Below are 15,952 nucleotides of genomic sequence, written 5' to 3' on the forward strand. Positions count from 1 at the left end.
TTGGTAAACTTAGCTAATCCGGTAAAAGTAATGAGAACCAGCCCCCCTTTAGAAATAAAAGCTAGGTTAACAAAACATCTGTAGACTTCCATAGAGCAGTTCATAAATACAATGGGCAGGGAAGGTAACAAAAAATGTAATAAAACAGAACGAGAGGGAAAATAGGGAGTGGAGCAGAGTTGATGAAGGAGTGGCTGCTGGAAGTGGGTCACAGCGCCACTGACGTGATACAAAGTGACGTGCTGAGCGGGGGGGACGCACTCGCGCCAATGTCTGCGTCACCTTTTGTCCTGCACACACGCATAACGCTACATCGGCTCAATTCATTTGGTAAACAACACTTGTGCGGAGGTCAAAAATAAAAATGCTTAGTAGTGCTCTGTAAGGACACGTTTCCCCTTCTCTCTCTGCATTGTTTACTGCTTGCACTTTTACTTTCCTGCTTCCCCGTGCCTCGCACTCACTTTATCAGCCTTAAAGATCGCATTCAGGTTATGCATAAATAATAGCGGCCTCTCCCCGGGTGCTTGTTGTGTACAAAACAGTGGCTGCAGAGCTCAGTTTTGCTGGGTCATTATTTTGCTATGCGATCCTTGTATGATCTGTAGCTTTTTTTCCTCCAGCCTCACGGAGGAGCAGTGTGGAGAAGCTGTAGGGATGGAAGGGATAAAAAGGGTGGAGGAGTTGCAAGGGGGGAGCTGAGGGAACAGTTTAATTGCCTGACCCCTCTCCTGCCAGGATAGCTGTCTGGAGCCGGGTGTTAAAGAGACGGTGACGTCTGGATTCTCCCTCCCGGCTCTGTGCATGCAAACAGTGTGTGTGTGTGTGTGTGTGTGTGTGTGTGTGTGTGTGGTGGCCTGGCATTGTGTGTGTGTTGTCCCGCGGATGTTCCCACGGCAGATCTTTAGGCATGACCTCTTAATCATGTCATGTGTGATGTTGAAGGGATGCGCTCTGAGATTTAACGTTACCACCCTATAATGTATCAAAGCCTTATAGAAGAAGGGAGAGATGGTGTATCGGTATGTGAGGACTCTTCTCCTCACAGTGGGATTTCTCTCTCGCCTCAGCTATACGTCAATATTTATTTTTGATCCCTTATCTTGATTTTTTTTTGTTTAATTCATCCTAAAAAGATCAAATATAAGCCAGACAGACTCGGGCGACTTTTGAGTTTATTGGATTACCAACGACGAGATCTCAATCTCTGAATAATCTAAATATACACACCACGGAGAAACAAAGAGATGAAAATGTATTTTCTATTCCTCCCCCCTCTCTCTCTGAGGCTTCTTCCTTTGTTGTTTGAGTGTGCTGGTGGTGAGTGAAGGCCGAGGAACCTTCATCCTAATCGGCTTGAGATCTGGCTGCAGGTCAGGCCAGCAGATGAATCCAGATTAGGGGGGGTCACAAGGCAGGAAGAGAGGATTAACACTACCAGCTCTGGCCGCTGCAGCCTGCTCCATTAGCTGACAGCACTGTCTGCCCTGCCTATAGAATCAAAGGGGCTGGACTTAGATAGGCTTGCTGGGGCTGCTCTCATTCAATCCAGTTTACAACCAGGTTTTAGGGAACCGATCCATTTTGTTCATGTGAAAATATGTTGTGCCCTTACAACTGCAAAGGTTAGTCGACTGAACAAGTTGCCAACAATTTTGATAGATGATTAAATGTTATTAAGTCAAGTATGTTCTTTTTGAATGCCAACATGGCAGAAAATTCCCTTTTCTGGCTCTCCTGGAGATTTCATGCTTTTTCTTTTTTTTATTATTAGAGTTTAGTAAATATCTTAAGGTCTCGACTAACAAAACAAGAAATCTAAAGACATCACATCAATGTTTTCAAAATGTTTTATGACATTTGTTAATATTTGAAGTCATCGTTAGTAACAGCCTGCCTTAGCCATCAAATTGCTTAATATCTGTAACCTACTCTAAAAGAGATACTGGTTTTCCATTAGTGCATCCCATGCGTTTAAAACTCGTTTAAAAATACATAATAGCAATTACAAGAAAACCAATTGAGCATATACTGTATATGGTTAATTCATCATCTTTATTTTTGTGCAAAAGCCTAACTATACTGTATATAGTTTCTCTAATCAATTACTCCTATTGTGGAAACTGGGTATCTAGCTTCACATCATTTAGGAATTCAGGGTCTTGCAGGAAGCTGACAATAACCTGCTATACTTAGTGTGGTTCAACATACCCCAAGTTCACCTATGTGTGAAACAAGGGTAAAGCTAATATCTGTGACTGTAAATCTTCAGAATCTAGACTGCACTGTCTGTATTTAACTATGTGTCTGCAGATTAGCGCCCCCTGGTTGCAAAGTGCAGATAAACCAGGTTACATTAATTACACAGACTAATCAGGGTGAGTTATATACAAACAAACTAAAGACAGAGTTGGTCACCAGTGCAACAAGCTGTGATTTAATGCATGTGTGTGCAGTATCCTAAAATGATGGCTTCTTATCTGGGACTTAACTCAACACAGCATATTCATCATCAACCTCCCCATTGTCTTTTTTCTATCTCCGCTGCCTGTCTCTCTGTACTTCCACTTAGCAAACTAAATAATGTGCGCAGTCCCGACGAGTTGCCTAGGTGCTCTACCTCGGCTTTGATCCTACTGTAAATTAAACATGCCTTTTTAGATAACAGGCTCTGTGCCACCTGCTGAGTCAAACTGCACCTCCGCACTTCATATACTTCCTGTCCCTGGTTTGAACTCGGCGCCGTTGATTCATGTTAACGCAGAGATAACAGCTGAGGGAATCTCTGCAGAGCAATTAGGGCCGCAGTTGCATTGGTTTTCAGGTCTATACAGTGCAGAGACAGTTTTGGAACAAATCTCAAATGTGGCATCGATGTGTGTTTCGCAATGAATGAGTGGAACAAGAGAATGTGTGCCAAGCTGGGAAATGGCCCCACTCCAGTAGGGGTCAAAAGCTAGGTCAAGCACTGCTAATCTGGGTGGGAACACTCAGTGCTTGACCCCTGACACCAATTTACGACCAGTTTTTATAGCACATGAGGGCCTTGTACAAGCTGCTATTATGATTGACAGATTAAAACTAGTTGAAGTTACCACTTTTTTAAAAGCGAAACCGTTCAAACGTATGGCTTAATGATTATTGTGCAGCATTTCTGTGTTTGGTACATTGTGTTGTTGACGTTGGTTGCTCAAAACATGCAACAACAACGATGTAAGACTTTTCTCTGGGAAAACATTTATCGGCATTTCTGACATTTAAGGCCAAAATAATGAATTATAGGAAATGACCAATTGAGTGATAATGAAAGTAGTTGGCTTCCCACCAGGATTATTATTCTGATAAGTGTTACCTTTATTTGCCATACTATGTTAGCTTATGACGTGCAAAAAACGATTGACTTTCATCATTAGCTAAAGCTGCGCTGCTAAACGTCAGAATGCTAGCACATGTTGCATGCTAATGCTAGCATTTTATCTCAAGGCACTGAATACCATCAGTGTACCAGACTAAATACAATTTGTCTGGTTATTTGTTTTGTCGTCACGTTTTTAAGTTAAAATGGTCTACTCTAATAGTCCCCCCTATTCACCTCTTATGATACTTAGACTAGACACGTTGTCAAGTATTCTAATTCATAACCAACAGTTTGCACAACAAACTGCATAATAAGACATGCGTGTTGTTTTTTTCGGTTGCAAAATCATTATTTCAGTTACTGAAGTTTCAAATAAAAAGATCACTGTTGAATAACAAGACAAGATATTGCACATATTTCAATGTAATACTTTAAACCCTCATGTTTTATTGGGTCTCTCAAAGTGCACAGCAGCTCTATGTGGTCCTTTTGCTCCAGTGGTCGTGTCGGCCAGTTTTTCTTTTGAGGTCTTTGAAATGCTAATCGCTTATCCTCCCCTCTTTTTTTTCTTCTCCTTCTGTGCTTTAGATTCCTCCACCAACTACATCAGGCAGCTGGAGTCTAAAGTGCGGATCCTGGAGGACGATAACACTAAGCTTCTCTCACAGGTAAAGAACAAATATAAAATGCTATGGCATATCAGCCCACACCATTACTTGTTGATCTTCTAACCCTCACTGAACACCACTTGTTCAACTCTCCGACTCAACCCAAAACATGTGATAGGCAGCTGTGATAAGATAGAGTGGTTGCATGATACCTCCTTGAAGTCTCCTCCTCACAACAGCCTGCCTGTTAGTCGTAGAATATGTTTACCATGTTTAATTCATGGGGAGTCGGTCGCTAGCAGTGATGTTAGCCCCGGAGGCGAACTGTGGGAGCGCAGCAGAGATGAGAGGAGGGGGAAAAGGAGTGGAAAGAAGCATTGAGTGACAGCGACAGAGTAAAGCATCTCTCCCAAAGTTGACCTTGCTCTGACTTCTCCCAAATGTGAAACATGGAGGGCTGAGTGAGTGGAGGTGGGAGTGTTCACAGACGGTGAAAGGTATAACTGAGTCATATTAAATGGTCATATTTGGGGGGGTACATTTGTCAAACATGGCTCATTAATTGGTAAAACATCTATTAATAAAAATGTTCATTGGTTATCTTTCTGTTCATTTGATTGCAAGCTGGAATTTCAAAGTTTGAATCAAAGCCTTTATTTAAAAAAGAAAAGAAGAAGTGATTTCTCTCACCCCAATTATCTCCCAGTAGATTTTGATGTAGGCAGAGAGTGTAGGCTGGAGTCACGGATACCAAATGATCCCTTATAATTAGCCCTTAAGTGCTACAATTTGTGCTACACATTGTCCCACAGCATTATACAGTATAATTTGACCCTGCTTCTTAAAGTCGACTAATGGTCCTTGTTCAAAGTTGAACTGATGAACGGTTTATTTTGTGTCTAGAACTTAATATAGATTAGAATGTAATAGAATCTAATTTTAATCAAATTCAGTTGTTACAAGTACATTATGAGAATGTGGAGTCACCATGACACGACTGAACTTTACCATTAGTCAGAATACTCCATACTTCCATAAAGTCTTGTAAGTTCTTTTTTTTACAGTATTCTTGGAGCTTCAGAATAATATTCTTACCTTCAATAACAGCTCCCGAAATACAGTTATCAAATAATGAACATATTATACACTGTTATGTTTTTTTCTCCCTATAGGCCTATAGCCGGTATAGTTTATCACAGATACAGACAAAAAAGGTAACATTTTGAAATGTTTTTTGGCTCCTTTGCTGGTTGAGCCTTTTCAGTCTTTTATCTGTTTGGTGGAGGGACTTTCACAGCTTTGAGCTTGCTGCTTTGTCATTTACAGAGGGTGGACCCAAAAAAAAGTAACACCTGTACAATGTAATGCATTAAGCAGCCAAAACATTGAGTTTCTGTTGACACTGTCACACGAATGATGAATCAACTCTATGGTATAATTTGGAGGAGGGTATTGATACCATTCTTATGTCTGTACTGAGTGTGAGTACGTTGCTAAAGCCAGTCAGCTTAGCTTAGTTTAGCTTAGCTTAAAGACTGGAAACGGGGAAAACAGCTAGATTTGTTATGCCCAAAAGTGACAAAAATCGCTTACCAACACCTCTAAAGATCAGCAATCAACACTTTATATATTGTTTTTATATATATATATATAACAATATATTGTAAGGACAAAAACCAAAGTGTAAAACTAATGTTTTTTTTCTTACCGGTTATCACTGTATACTAGCTAACGTGTATCCTGCACACAAGTAAAACAAGTTTTAGCAATTTTGTGTAAGATTTAAGAAAAGAGAAATAACATTAGTTAATCAGTTTATGAGATTTAGAATTGCCAATAGACTGAGTGTTGTACCATCGTCTTTATGCTATTCTACCTATGCTAAGCTACATGGCTGCTGCGGTACCTACATATTTATTTTTGAAATTAGAGGGGTGGAATTTTTTTTCTCATCCAATTTCAATCAAGTGACTTGGTGTTAGACATAAGATTACATCATATTTTGTCCGATAAAATATAATCCAATACAACAAAGTGAAGCCCTAAACAAACCATGGAACTGATTTGCCCTTGTGATACAAAGTCAGCGTTTAAGGCCTAGAAAAACCTTTTTGCATTACCTTGTCCAGGTGTTACTTCTGTGTCCAATCCCTGCTATGCTAACGAATGAGCACAGGAGGCCCTGCTTGAATGTGTTCTATCTTTCAGGGTGCGTACGGGTGCTGGAAATCCTTGAAAATGCTTGAAATTGTACGAGGTGTTTTCAAGGTTTGAAAAGTGCTTGAATTTTGGGAATGATGCTTGAATTTGGGATAAAGTGCTTGAAATTGTAAATGCTTTACTTCGCTTTTTAGATTAAAAGAAAATAAAGAAGTCGGAGCGCGCTTAATTGCTTCGCTTTTACATAAAACAGCTCCGCTCCGGCCTTCCCGCGCAATGCGCGTGACCGGCAAGTGTTTTTGTTACGTGTGTGACCTGGGCATTCTGATGAGTGATAGATGACAGTTTGCCAGGAGGTTGCCGTTTCAACGAGCGTTGGCTAGCAGAAGACAAATACAAGCCATGGCTAAGACGAGGGTCAAGCGAAGCCCAAGAGTAGCCTCCTGCAAAGTGTGCAACAATAACGATGCGAGAGTCTGCGCTGACGAGCCACACACCACACGAAAGGTACGCCAGAGTAGAGCATTTTAGATTAGGCTATCGTTGCATGTAAAATACATGACACTTTTCTCTGTGCGTGGCAAAACAAGCTCGCCAAAATGGCTTCACTAGTCTGGCAGTATTTTAAGTGTCCGAAAATGACAATAAAATAGCGGTATGCAACGTGTGTGTGAAGCAGAAATCCTGCAGCTCCACCCGCTGTGACGGACCGGTGAGCGGAGCAGAACACACATTAAGAGTTAGACCTAACACACTTAGCTATTTTATCTACCTCTGGAACAAGCTAAACTAGTTATAAATATATTTATTCTTCACTGTCGGGTCGCTCATTACTGGATCAGTGAGCTGCAGGAGATACTGACGGGCTGTCAGGAGAGAGAGAGAGGGGGAGAGAGGAAAAGAGAGCGATATCGGTATCGGCCGATACTGATTCCGGCGATCGGCTCCAAAATTGGCGATCGGAGCATCCCTAATAATTGTATATGATATGTTTTATAATGATTGATCATGAAAGTGTTATCAAAGCTGGTAAAGTTGCAGCTAGTTTGAATGACTTTGTATACTACAGAGTAGCTTGTGAATTTACTCCAGGTGGAACTAAAGTCTGATTTAACAATTGATTATATTTCACATCATTCATCCACATCTGTAAAGTAACTAAAGGTATTCAATACATGTAGTGGAGTCAAAGTACACCATTTACCTCTGACTTGTGTTTACTGCCAACCTAAAAGTACCTCAAAAATAGTAATCAATACTATATTGAAAAGTTATTTGGCTGATTGTTTTATATTGGCTCAGCCAGGTTATATGGGATGCCCAGTCTACGTACAGATGGGTCACTCATTTTGAAATATTAAACTTAGTTTTCTTTTCTAACATTTTTAATTTTTCATCCTCATGTAGAATGCTATTATGAAACACACATTTGGTTGTTTATAGCATAAAGAACATCTGATTTAATGTGAGGTAGGGAAATAATCATTTGAGTATAAGTATGTGTATATAAATATGTAATTTACAACAGCTGTAAGATGCTTGAAAAGCTTGAAAATGCACCTTGAAAATGCTTGAAAAGTGCTTGAATTTGACTTTGGAAAAGGTGTAAGAACCCTGATCTTTGCAAGAAAGTGGTTTCCTGTCCTTGGAGCTGTTTTGCACAATGTTAGATACGAGGTACCTGAGGTGAATGGATGCTACAATGTGTCTTGGTGCATAAATGACACACTCTTGTACTCACAGCTTGTCGGGACGTCTGGTGGGCTGAATAATTTAAGACACGGGGGGCCAACTCAGGTAGATCCAGGTATCCATAATGCATGGCTGACAACTGGTGTGTGAGTGCAACTGTATAATGATGAAATGTCTGCAGGTTAACACAATACCTTGATGGGGGCTTGATTAATAAACCGTGGCTTCTAATAAACAGTAACACTGGTAATGAAAACACAAGTGTACTCCAGTGGGTAATGGAGGCAACAGAGCATCCTGAGTAATTTGGCTCTTATGCTTTAATCTACTTAATAATGTGTGTGTGAATGCTAGCAGGTGGAATACAAGGAATTAGTCGCCTCAGTGGATATATTGCCTAACTTCCTGTGTTATGAAACTGGCCGAGTGAAACTTGCTCAGCCTGAAGGAAACAATAGCCTCTTATCGCTGGAATGTTGACCCTCCAAACCAGCTTGACTGAAGGATTTGACTCTAGTAAAAAGAGAGGGGAGGGAGTTAACCTGTTAAGCCCCAAAGCCCCCGTCGGCGGGTCTTTTTTTTTTTCTGAAATAATAATTAATTTTTTTAATTTATTTATTTTTTCTTTGGATGGAATGAATACCTATGGTGATAATTCAATGTAATACATCATTTTTATAGTCTGGTACCTGAAAAAGGTTAAATGGCACTGATGGAACCAGATGTACCCAAATGTGCCGAAAGCTTATTCCGCCTGGAACTTGTTTTTGCTAAACCTCTCTTAAAAAGGTCAAATTTAATTTGTTTTGCCTCAATCTTGATACAGGGTACTTATTATATGTTATAGTTTGGATTCCTAAAGCTTTTAGTCTACCATCCCATCATTCAAGGGTGGTTTTCACTATAAGTAATGGGTTTTCTTTAGGCGGAGGTAAGAATTTACCTTTTTTTACTATGTTCCATCTGAATTTACTCTGACTGAGAAAAATCTATATTGATTCTGACACTACTACATCCAACTCACAGATGTAACCTTGCTTTGATAAAAGAAATTATTCATATAACCCTTTTAGAAGTGAAGTTGTAGTCATTTGTTTTGGGCATGTCATTTTCGAGCCTGAAACCTGAAAAACAGGCTCGGGGCTTAACAGGTCAACATGTCTCACGGTGAAAATTACCAAGTGCTTGCATAGCACAGGTGAAAACAATGTGAGAAAAACAGGTGTGTTCGACGGTCATACTCAAACATGATCAGGCGCATTCAAGTACGCTATTTGTTCTTTTCTCCCCTTCGGATTTCCCATGTCTTTCATCCGTTACTTATCTGCATTAGCTCACTGAAGGGTGAGGCACTCTGTGGCTCTCCCTACATGCTCACTTCCCCCTTATCATTAACATGTAAATGCCCGGTGTGATTCTTACAATTGAATGATTCAGATGACACTGCATCCTTTGAATGAAGGCTGATTGAACTCACTTTGTGAGCGTGTGCTGCAGTCAGGTCCGATTTGAATGAAGACGGAAGGGAAAGTAAGATGGATTGGAACGGGGTATACTTTGCTACAACATTGAGCTTTCCCTTCTCACAAGTCACCCAATGTGGTTCACAATCTTGCACTTTAATTTTTGATACCTCAACTCCACTAAAGATACTTTTATTTTGCCCATTTAAATAAGCATAACATTGGTGATGGCTTGTGCCACCCACCCAACGCGTCTATAACCTTGTGACATTACAGAGACTCTATCTATATTTTATACTCTCCATTATTTATAGTGTTCTTCACTACAGTGTCATGTATGCTTTAGGGCAGGGGTTCCCAACCTTTATTGTGCCAAGGACCGGCAGATACATTAAAAAAAAATCGCGGACCGGTTGTCAATTTTAACTGATTTTAATATTTACTCACCACCAGCAGGTAGCAACAGAGGCTAATTGTATGTAACAGCCTGAACAAATACTAGAACAATATGCATCCAAAACATATTAACAAAGTTTAAAAAAGAACCGGTGTTGTTTTTTGGTTTTTCGGAAAACCAAAAAACCGACGTTATTCAGTTTTTAAACCAAAACGGGAAAACAGATAAATCAACGTTTTGGTTTTGTTTGTATGATTTACGGATAATCCAGTGAATGCTGGGAAAACGAGGAGCAGGCGCATTATGAAGGAGATGTCCGGTCGCCTGTGTGTGTGTGTGTGTGTGTGTGTGTGTGTGTGTGTGTGTGTGTGTGTGTGTGTGTGTGTGTGTGTGTGTGTGTGTGTGTGTGTGTGTGTGTGTTGTGTGTGTGTGTGTGTGTGTGTGTGTGTGTGTGTGTGTGTGTGTGTGTGTGTGTGTGTGTGTGTGTGTGTGTGTGTGTGTGTGTGTGTGTGTGTGTGTGTGTGTGTGTGTGTGTGTGTGTGTGTGTGTGTGTGTGTGTGTGTGTGTGTGTGTGTGTGTGTGTGTGTGTGTGTGTGTGTGTGTGTGTGTGTGTGTGTGTGTGTGTGTGTGTGTGTGTGTGTGTGTGTGTGTGTGTGTGTGTGTGTGTGTGTGTGTGTGTGTGTGTGTGTGTGTGTGTGTGTGTGTGTGTGTGTGTGTGTGTGTGTGTGTGTGTGTGTGTGTGTGTGTGTGTGTGTGTGTGTGTGTCCCTGGCATTTGTTTTCAGAAGATATTATGATAGTGTCGTTCGTTCCGGTGCACTCCCGACAGCATAGCACTACATCGAGATTAAGATTAAACTAATTTATTTTGGGAACAGCCGCATATGCCGGTGTCGGACAGACACAAACACACCGAACACACAGAGCTGAGCTGAGCAGAGCACATACACACACACATCATGCGCCTTGGTGACTGACTGGACATATCCTTCATAAAACTAATAAAAGGGGGAGTAATCGGGCAGTTCGATGTGTGTAGATGTGTGTGTGGTTAACACGTAGCAGCCTGCAGTCACTCTTAAACTGTTCTGATTAAGTTAAACACAGCGAAGGCGGTGCGTAAAAAGGCACAGCTCTTTACCGAGTATACGTCCCGCTGCCTCCTGATGCTTCAGCCATTTCATGAAGTGAAGGAGGGTTTCCTTCTATAAAACAGCTGCGGGCAGCAGATACCGTATTACCGTGAGAGTCCCGGACATTAATTCATAGATCAAGGCAGACTGGTTTACTCTCCTGTTTTGCCAATCCGGTGCTTAAAACAAATAGCTCTACACTCCTGGCCGACATGTCCTTAAAATGAAGTCCGAGTTTGAAATATATCTCAAATAATGTATGCACCACCATTTCCCCACATAAACATAACAGTCTGCAATCAAACGGTTGTCTCCTGTGCGCTCCTCTTCCTACTTGGCGCACCGGTAACATGCTCGTGCGCACAAGAGGCTGAGACCTTAGGCTGAGCCGCCGAATCCCTCGGAACATCATAAAAGCCATTTTCAACGGTTTTCTGGTGAAAGATTAACTAGCTACTGGATGAAATAATATGACTGGTGGCATAGGTGCGAAAATTAAACACTTTTTGAAAAAGATATTATGATAAAATATTTTTATATATTTATAATTCTGCAAATATTACGATAAACTCACAGCTATTTCGCGGCCCGGCAGTAACACCTCCGCGGCCCGGTACCGGTCCGCGGACCGGGGGTTGGGAACCCCTGCTTTAGGGCATGGCTTACCTGTAATTGAAAGGTCTCTTAAAGGCAACCAGGAAAGAGGCAAAGCAAACGCTAACCCTTGCTGACTCCCACCCCTCGTCCAAATATGGTCACTTCTGGATCCAAAAAAACAAGATGGCGACGGATGAAATGACAAGATAGAGGCTTTAAAACATCATGATAGCAAAGTCTTTTATACAATCCATGGGCCACTTGCATTATGTTTCGGTAAAAGCTAAAGCCTTAGCCTCAGGTAAAAGTTAGAACCCTAACCCCACCAATTTAAGACACACATAAACAAAGAAACACATTTCAGTTGCATGCTGTGTAGATCTAGCTAGTCCTAGTAAGATGAAAAAAAATGTAAGGTCAAGATCACAGGCCACTCTGATTAATCGGATTCTGTATTCCGATAAATTATGGAGTGCTGCCATCCTCTCTACCCTTTTGTCAAGGCGGCATCACCCCTGCCCCTCATAACTCAGGGAGGAAACGATGCGTGGCGTCCACAGCTTCTCCCTGTCACTTCCAAGAACATTGTGATGGATGTATAAACTGAGGAGCAAGCCAAGAAGACTGCAGAGGGCCAACGGTCCCCAGCTGTCTGGCAAACAAATAGCTTTGTCGGTCTCAGCGGTCAAGGTCAACTCAGGAAAGGTCGTAAAGACGGAAACTGTAATGTTTTTCAGATGCTGGAAACCGTGTCGGAGGAATATTTCCGACCGTACTAAGACTCCTTACTGCGTTGACATATGTTTTCATTTCATGGATTGTGTGTTTATGTCACGCCTCCAGATGTGACATTTAGGGCCTCAGCTTGCTGATGGACACAAAGCCTGGAGAAATGATAAAAGGATGTTCGTAAAGGTACAGAATTGAGGGCATGAATATGGAAACCCGGAGGATAGATCAAGAATTGCCATGGGAAGGATTGTGAAAGGTTAGAGAAACACTAGCGGGATTCAGCGAGGAGGGGGAATATCAAAGAGAGAGAAGACGAGGGGAATGCTGATTGTATCTTTGTGTGTGTGCAAACCGTGTGTGTGACTCTGTACCTGTGTGTTTGTGATAGAGAAAGAGATAACACAGAGGCAGACAACACTAGTGTGTGGCATGAAAAATGTCATGAGGAACAGTGGTGGTGCCATGTTCCTGCATCTGTAGGCAGGATACCACCTTCAGGAACCAATGGTCTTTGGCTGCTAATGGAAAAAAACAGAGGAACTGTGTCCCTGCATAATGTCTCTCGATGACGGCACAACGTTATGTAGCCCAGCACAAGGAATGGCCATTTTTGGAGCAAGCCTCAACAATTTCAAAATCAGCTTTGCAAAGGAAGTACGTGGATACAGCGTCACATCGACAATGAGTGCCGGTGTCAGTGTAGGAGGGGTAGGAGGTGGAAGAACCTATGGATCCTTAATAAATCATCGCCAAGGCTCTCAATATAGTAGAGCCTGAGCCACATGTATAAATATATATATATATATATATATTGTGATGTTGAGGGTTATCAAAGATACATTGGCTGTATATGTTTTAGGGCTGGATATTGGCACGGATTGCATTGAAAGTACACCAACTGTCCAGATTGATTCGTATCTGTTTAGTAAAAAACAAATGGCAATGTATTGCATCAAGAATTTGTCCTCAGCAATTATTCTCCATCACAAGTGAGCTACAGTGTTTTCTGCCATTGTTGAATTGAAAAAGTAGTGCATTCAAGGACTTTCTGTAGCAAAACCGCAAAAATGTGGCTTATCTATGCATTTTTGGGCTTACGTGAGCAAAACCGGTTGAGCCGGAATAATAACAGACCTGCAACACTTGCAATGGACTGTCAATGCCAGATGCTTGAACTAAGTACAGGGCACCCACATCGCTTAGAGCACACTAATTAATCTGCACTGTATGTGTTGACAGGACATCAGCGTTGATATGTTAAAGACAGCTGGCTAGCTAGCGTTAGCTACCGGGCAGGGACTGACTAAATAAAATAGAATCTGCAATCGGTCCATGGCTTGAAATCTCGTAGATGGAGTCTCTCGTCAACTAACAAAAACCAAGGGCAGTGACAAGGTTATTTTTTAAATGAGATGCTCAATACATAACTCGATCATATCCGTCAATCTGGATCGATATATATATATATATATTGATGCAATGATCGATGATTCCAATAATATCGATGTAAATGGGAAAACATGGGTGCTTACCAGCTGTTTAAAAGTATAACAATCTTTTTTTTAAAGAAGAGTTAGTTCGTTTTTTTGTTAAATGTCTGGAAGAGCCCAATAATATTATTTTCAAATCATGTCATGCTTCTTTGAGAGTTGATATTAATGTAAAGAATTGTGTTAAAAAACGCTTATGATAGTTTGTTTCAAATCAATCACAGGCCCCTGAAACAAATTGAGTCTTAATTACATTTTGGAAGATTGTGATTTCGGGAAATATAGTATATCTTTGTCCAAAGTAGATACTATATGCATTGTATTGCTGATGTTATCCCATTTGGATTTTATTTTCGGTTTTGGATTACATTTTTTGCTGTGAAGCTAAATAATTTTGAGATGACATGGCACTGAACCTTTATATCTCTGTTTTTGTTGTGTGTTTGTTTTTTGCTCAGCAGTGCAACCCAGGTGACCTTCGTGCCCTGAGGAAGGGAATGACCCTCTACCACTCAGAGTCCCAGCTATCCTCACTGCCTCAACGCCAGGATGCCATGCACATGGTCAGTACCCAGAAGGCCAACTCGCACACACACACTCACACACACATACTCGCAAATATACGCGAGTATTCACATTGACTCACATAGAGAGACACCAATTCATAACATTTAAACAGTCATAGCCAAAGCCCAACATTGCTCATACAAAACTTTGTTAAGTACAAAGATGGGGTTTAATGCATACACACACACACACACACACACCTAATTGTAGGGTGCCTCCACAGTGGAATAAAGTAAAGTCAGCTCTAATCCACTTTACTTTTAACTCCAATTATACCTCCGCAGGCGACCTCACGCTCTCTTACACATGACAGGAAGTGAAGCGCACACATACACAGGAAGAAAAAGAGTGGAGTGTAAGGAGGTAGGGAGTGAGGGGGAGGTTACAGAGAAGAAGGAGGGAGACTAAGACAGCGAGATAATAACAGAAAATAAAGAGGAGTCAGCCTTCTCTTGTCTTCCTCTCATATCCTGTCCCCTTCCTCCTCCCCCGGGGTCTGTTTGAACTGAATCCCACTATGAAAGTAATAATCCTCCACAATCCAGTGCCACCCCTGACCCAGCCAGTGTCTGGGGAGGAGAGGCTGGGTAATTGTTTTCTGACTGCTTAGGGGAGGTCAGAGCCAGGCTACGCCACTAACCAGAGGACTAAATCTTTGCGTGTAAAAATCAATATTGTGTTTTAATCACAGGCCCAGTGTGAGGTCACAGGCTGAGTGCGTTGGCACCTTTTTAAGCTTGTGGATCAAAACTGCCTCTTCACGGAGGTTCACTAATGTCCATGAAACCGTGACCCTGCGAGAGGTCTCTCCCTGCAGGGCGATGGATTTAAACTGCACATTATCTTGATGGTTGTCTCCCCGCATTTTCACAGTGTGGAAGACATACAAGGTCATGATATTGACTCGAGGTGTGAATTTTTGGTCCTTGCTGACATGACATTGAATGCCGCTCTGGAACCAGTTTTTCTTGCTGTTGAAACAAGCTGAACTAGCTCGACAGAGCTGACGTCAGCTGCTAACACATGTCCAGTTTAGAATTGGAGGTCAAATATAAATATAGGAAACTTGAAATTCAGTTTAATGGTATAAACTAGCGAGATTTAAAACTATATTTCACAAAATAGATTATATACCTCCAAGTACGGAACATAATGCTATCTTCAAACTAAATGACAAAAGGTCTGTGATTTGGCTATTTTTCCCGCTAACTTTAGGCCGCCTGAGTTTTCTAACTCTTGGAAAAGCATTTGTCTCCGTATTCATAAACAAATTCAAATGTCATATTTACATCGACAAAATCTTAACAGCAAGTATTTTAGATGAGAATATTGATACATATAATAAATAAAGGTAAATATAAACCTTCAGCCAGCGGTTAGCTTAACTTAGCTTAGCTAGCTGCAAATGTGTCAAAATTGATCTGAAAGCTCCTTTATATCTTACTTACTGCTACTACTACATATGTAAGTACAAAGCCAAAGTACACAAGATTACAAATAGGTTTTTTTGGGGGGGGGGGGGGGGGGGGGGGGGGGATAAATGCAGGACTATTTATTAGCGTTGCCACGAGGTTGCTGGCACAGCAAGCACAGAATAAGATACTGTTGTTGCTAATGAGACAACTTACACTTGCGATTCGTGCGGTTCTTGTCCCCTCCTCATGATGTCTTTCTTGTCGTGACATTTCCGCAGAGACACACTAATGTTGAGTTGTATGGTAATCGATAGCCTGCTCTCTAATGCAGCCCCAATTTC

At 41.3% G+C, this 15,952-nt stretch overlaps 1 protein-coding gene across 4 annotated transcripts in view; it reads left to right on the forward strand.

Moving 5' to 3' along the window:
• The window catches only part of ccdc85cb (coiled-coil domain containing 85C, b), a 50,405-nt gene that overhangs the window by 29,150 nt on the left and 5,303 nt on the right, over positions 1 to 15,952 (forward strand). The window contains exons 2-4 of one of the 4 annotated variants that reach the window (XM_034150534.1): positions 3,947 to 4,026; positions 5,139 to 5,180; positions 14,088 to 14,192. In XM_034150534.1, coding sequence (XP_034006425.1) covers positions 3,947 to 4,026; positions 5,139 to 5,180; positions 14,088 to 14,192 — 227 coding nt within the window. The remainder of the gene's footprint in view (positions 1 to 3,946; positions 4,027 to 5,138; positions 5,181 to 14,087; positions 14,193 to 15,952) is intronic. The other 3 variants (XM_034150535.1, XM_034150536.1, XM_034150537.1) reach the window with 3 other exon arrangements.

This window comes from Trematomus bernacchii, unplaced genomic scaffold (genome assembly GCF_902827165.1).
Source record: "Trematomus bernacchii unplaced genomic scaffold, fTreBer1.1, whole genome shotgun sequence".
NCBI lineage: Eukaryota > Metazoa > Chordata > Actinopteri > Perciformes > Nototheniidae > Trematomus > Trematomus bernacchii.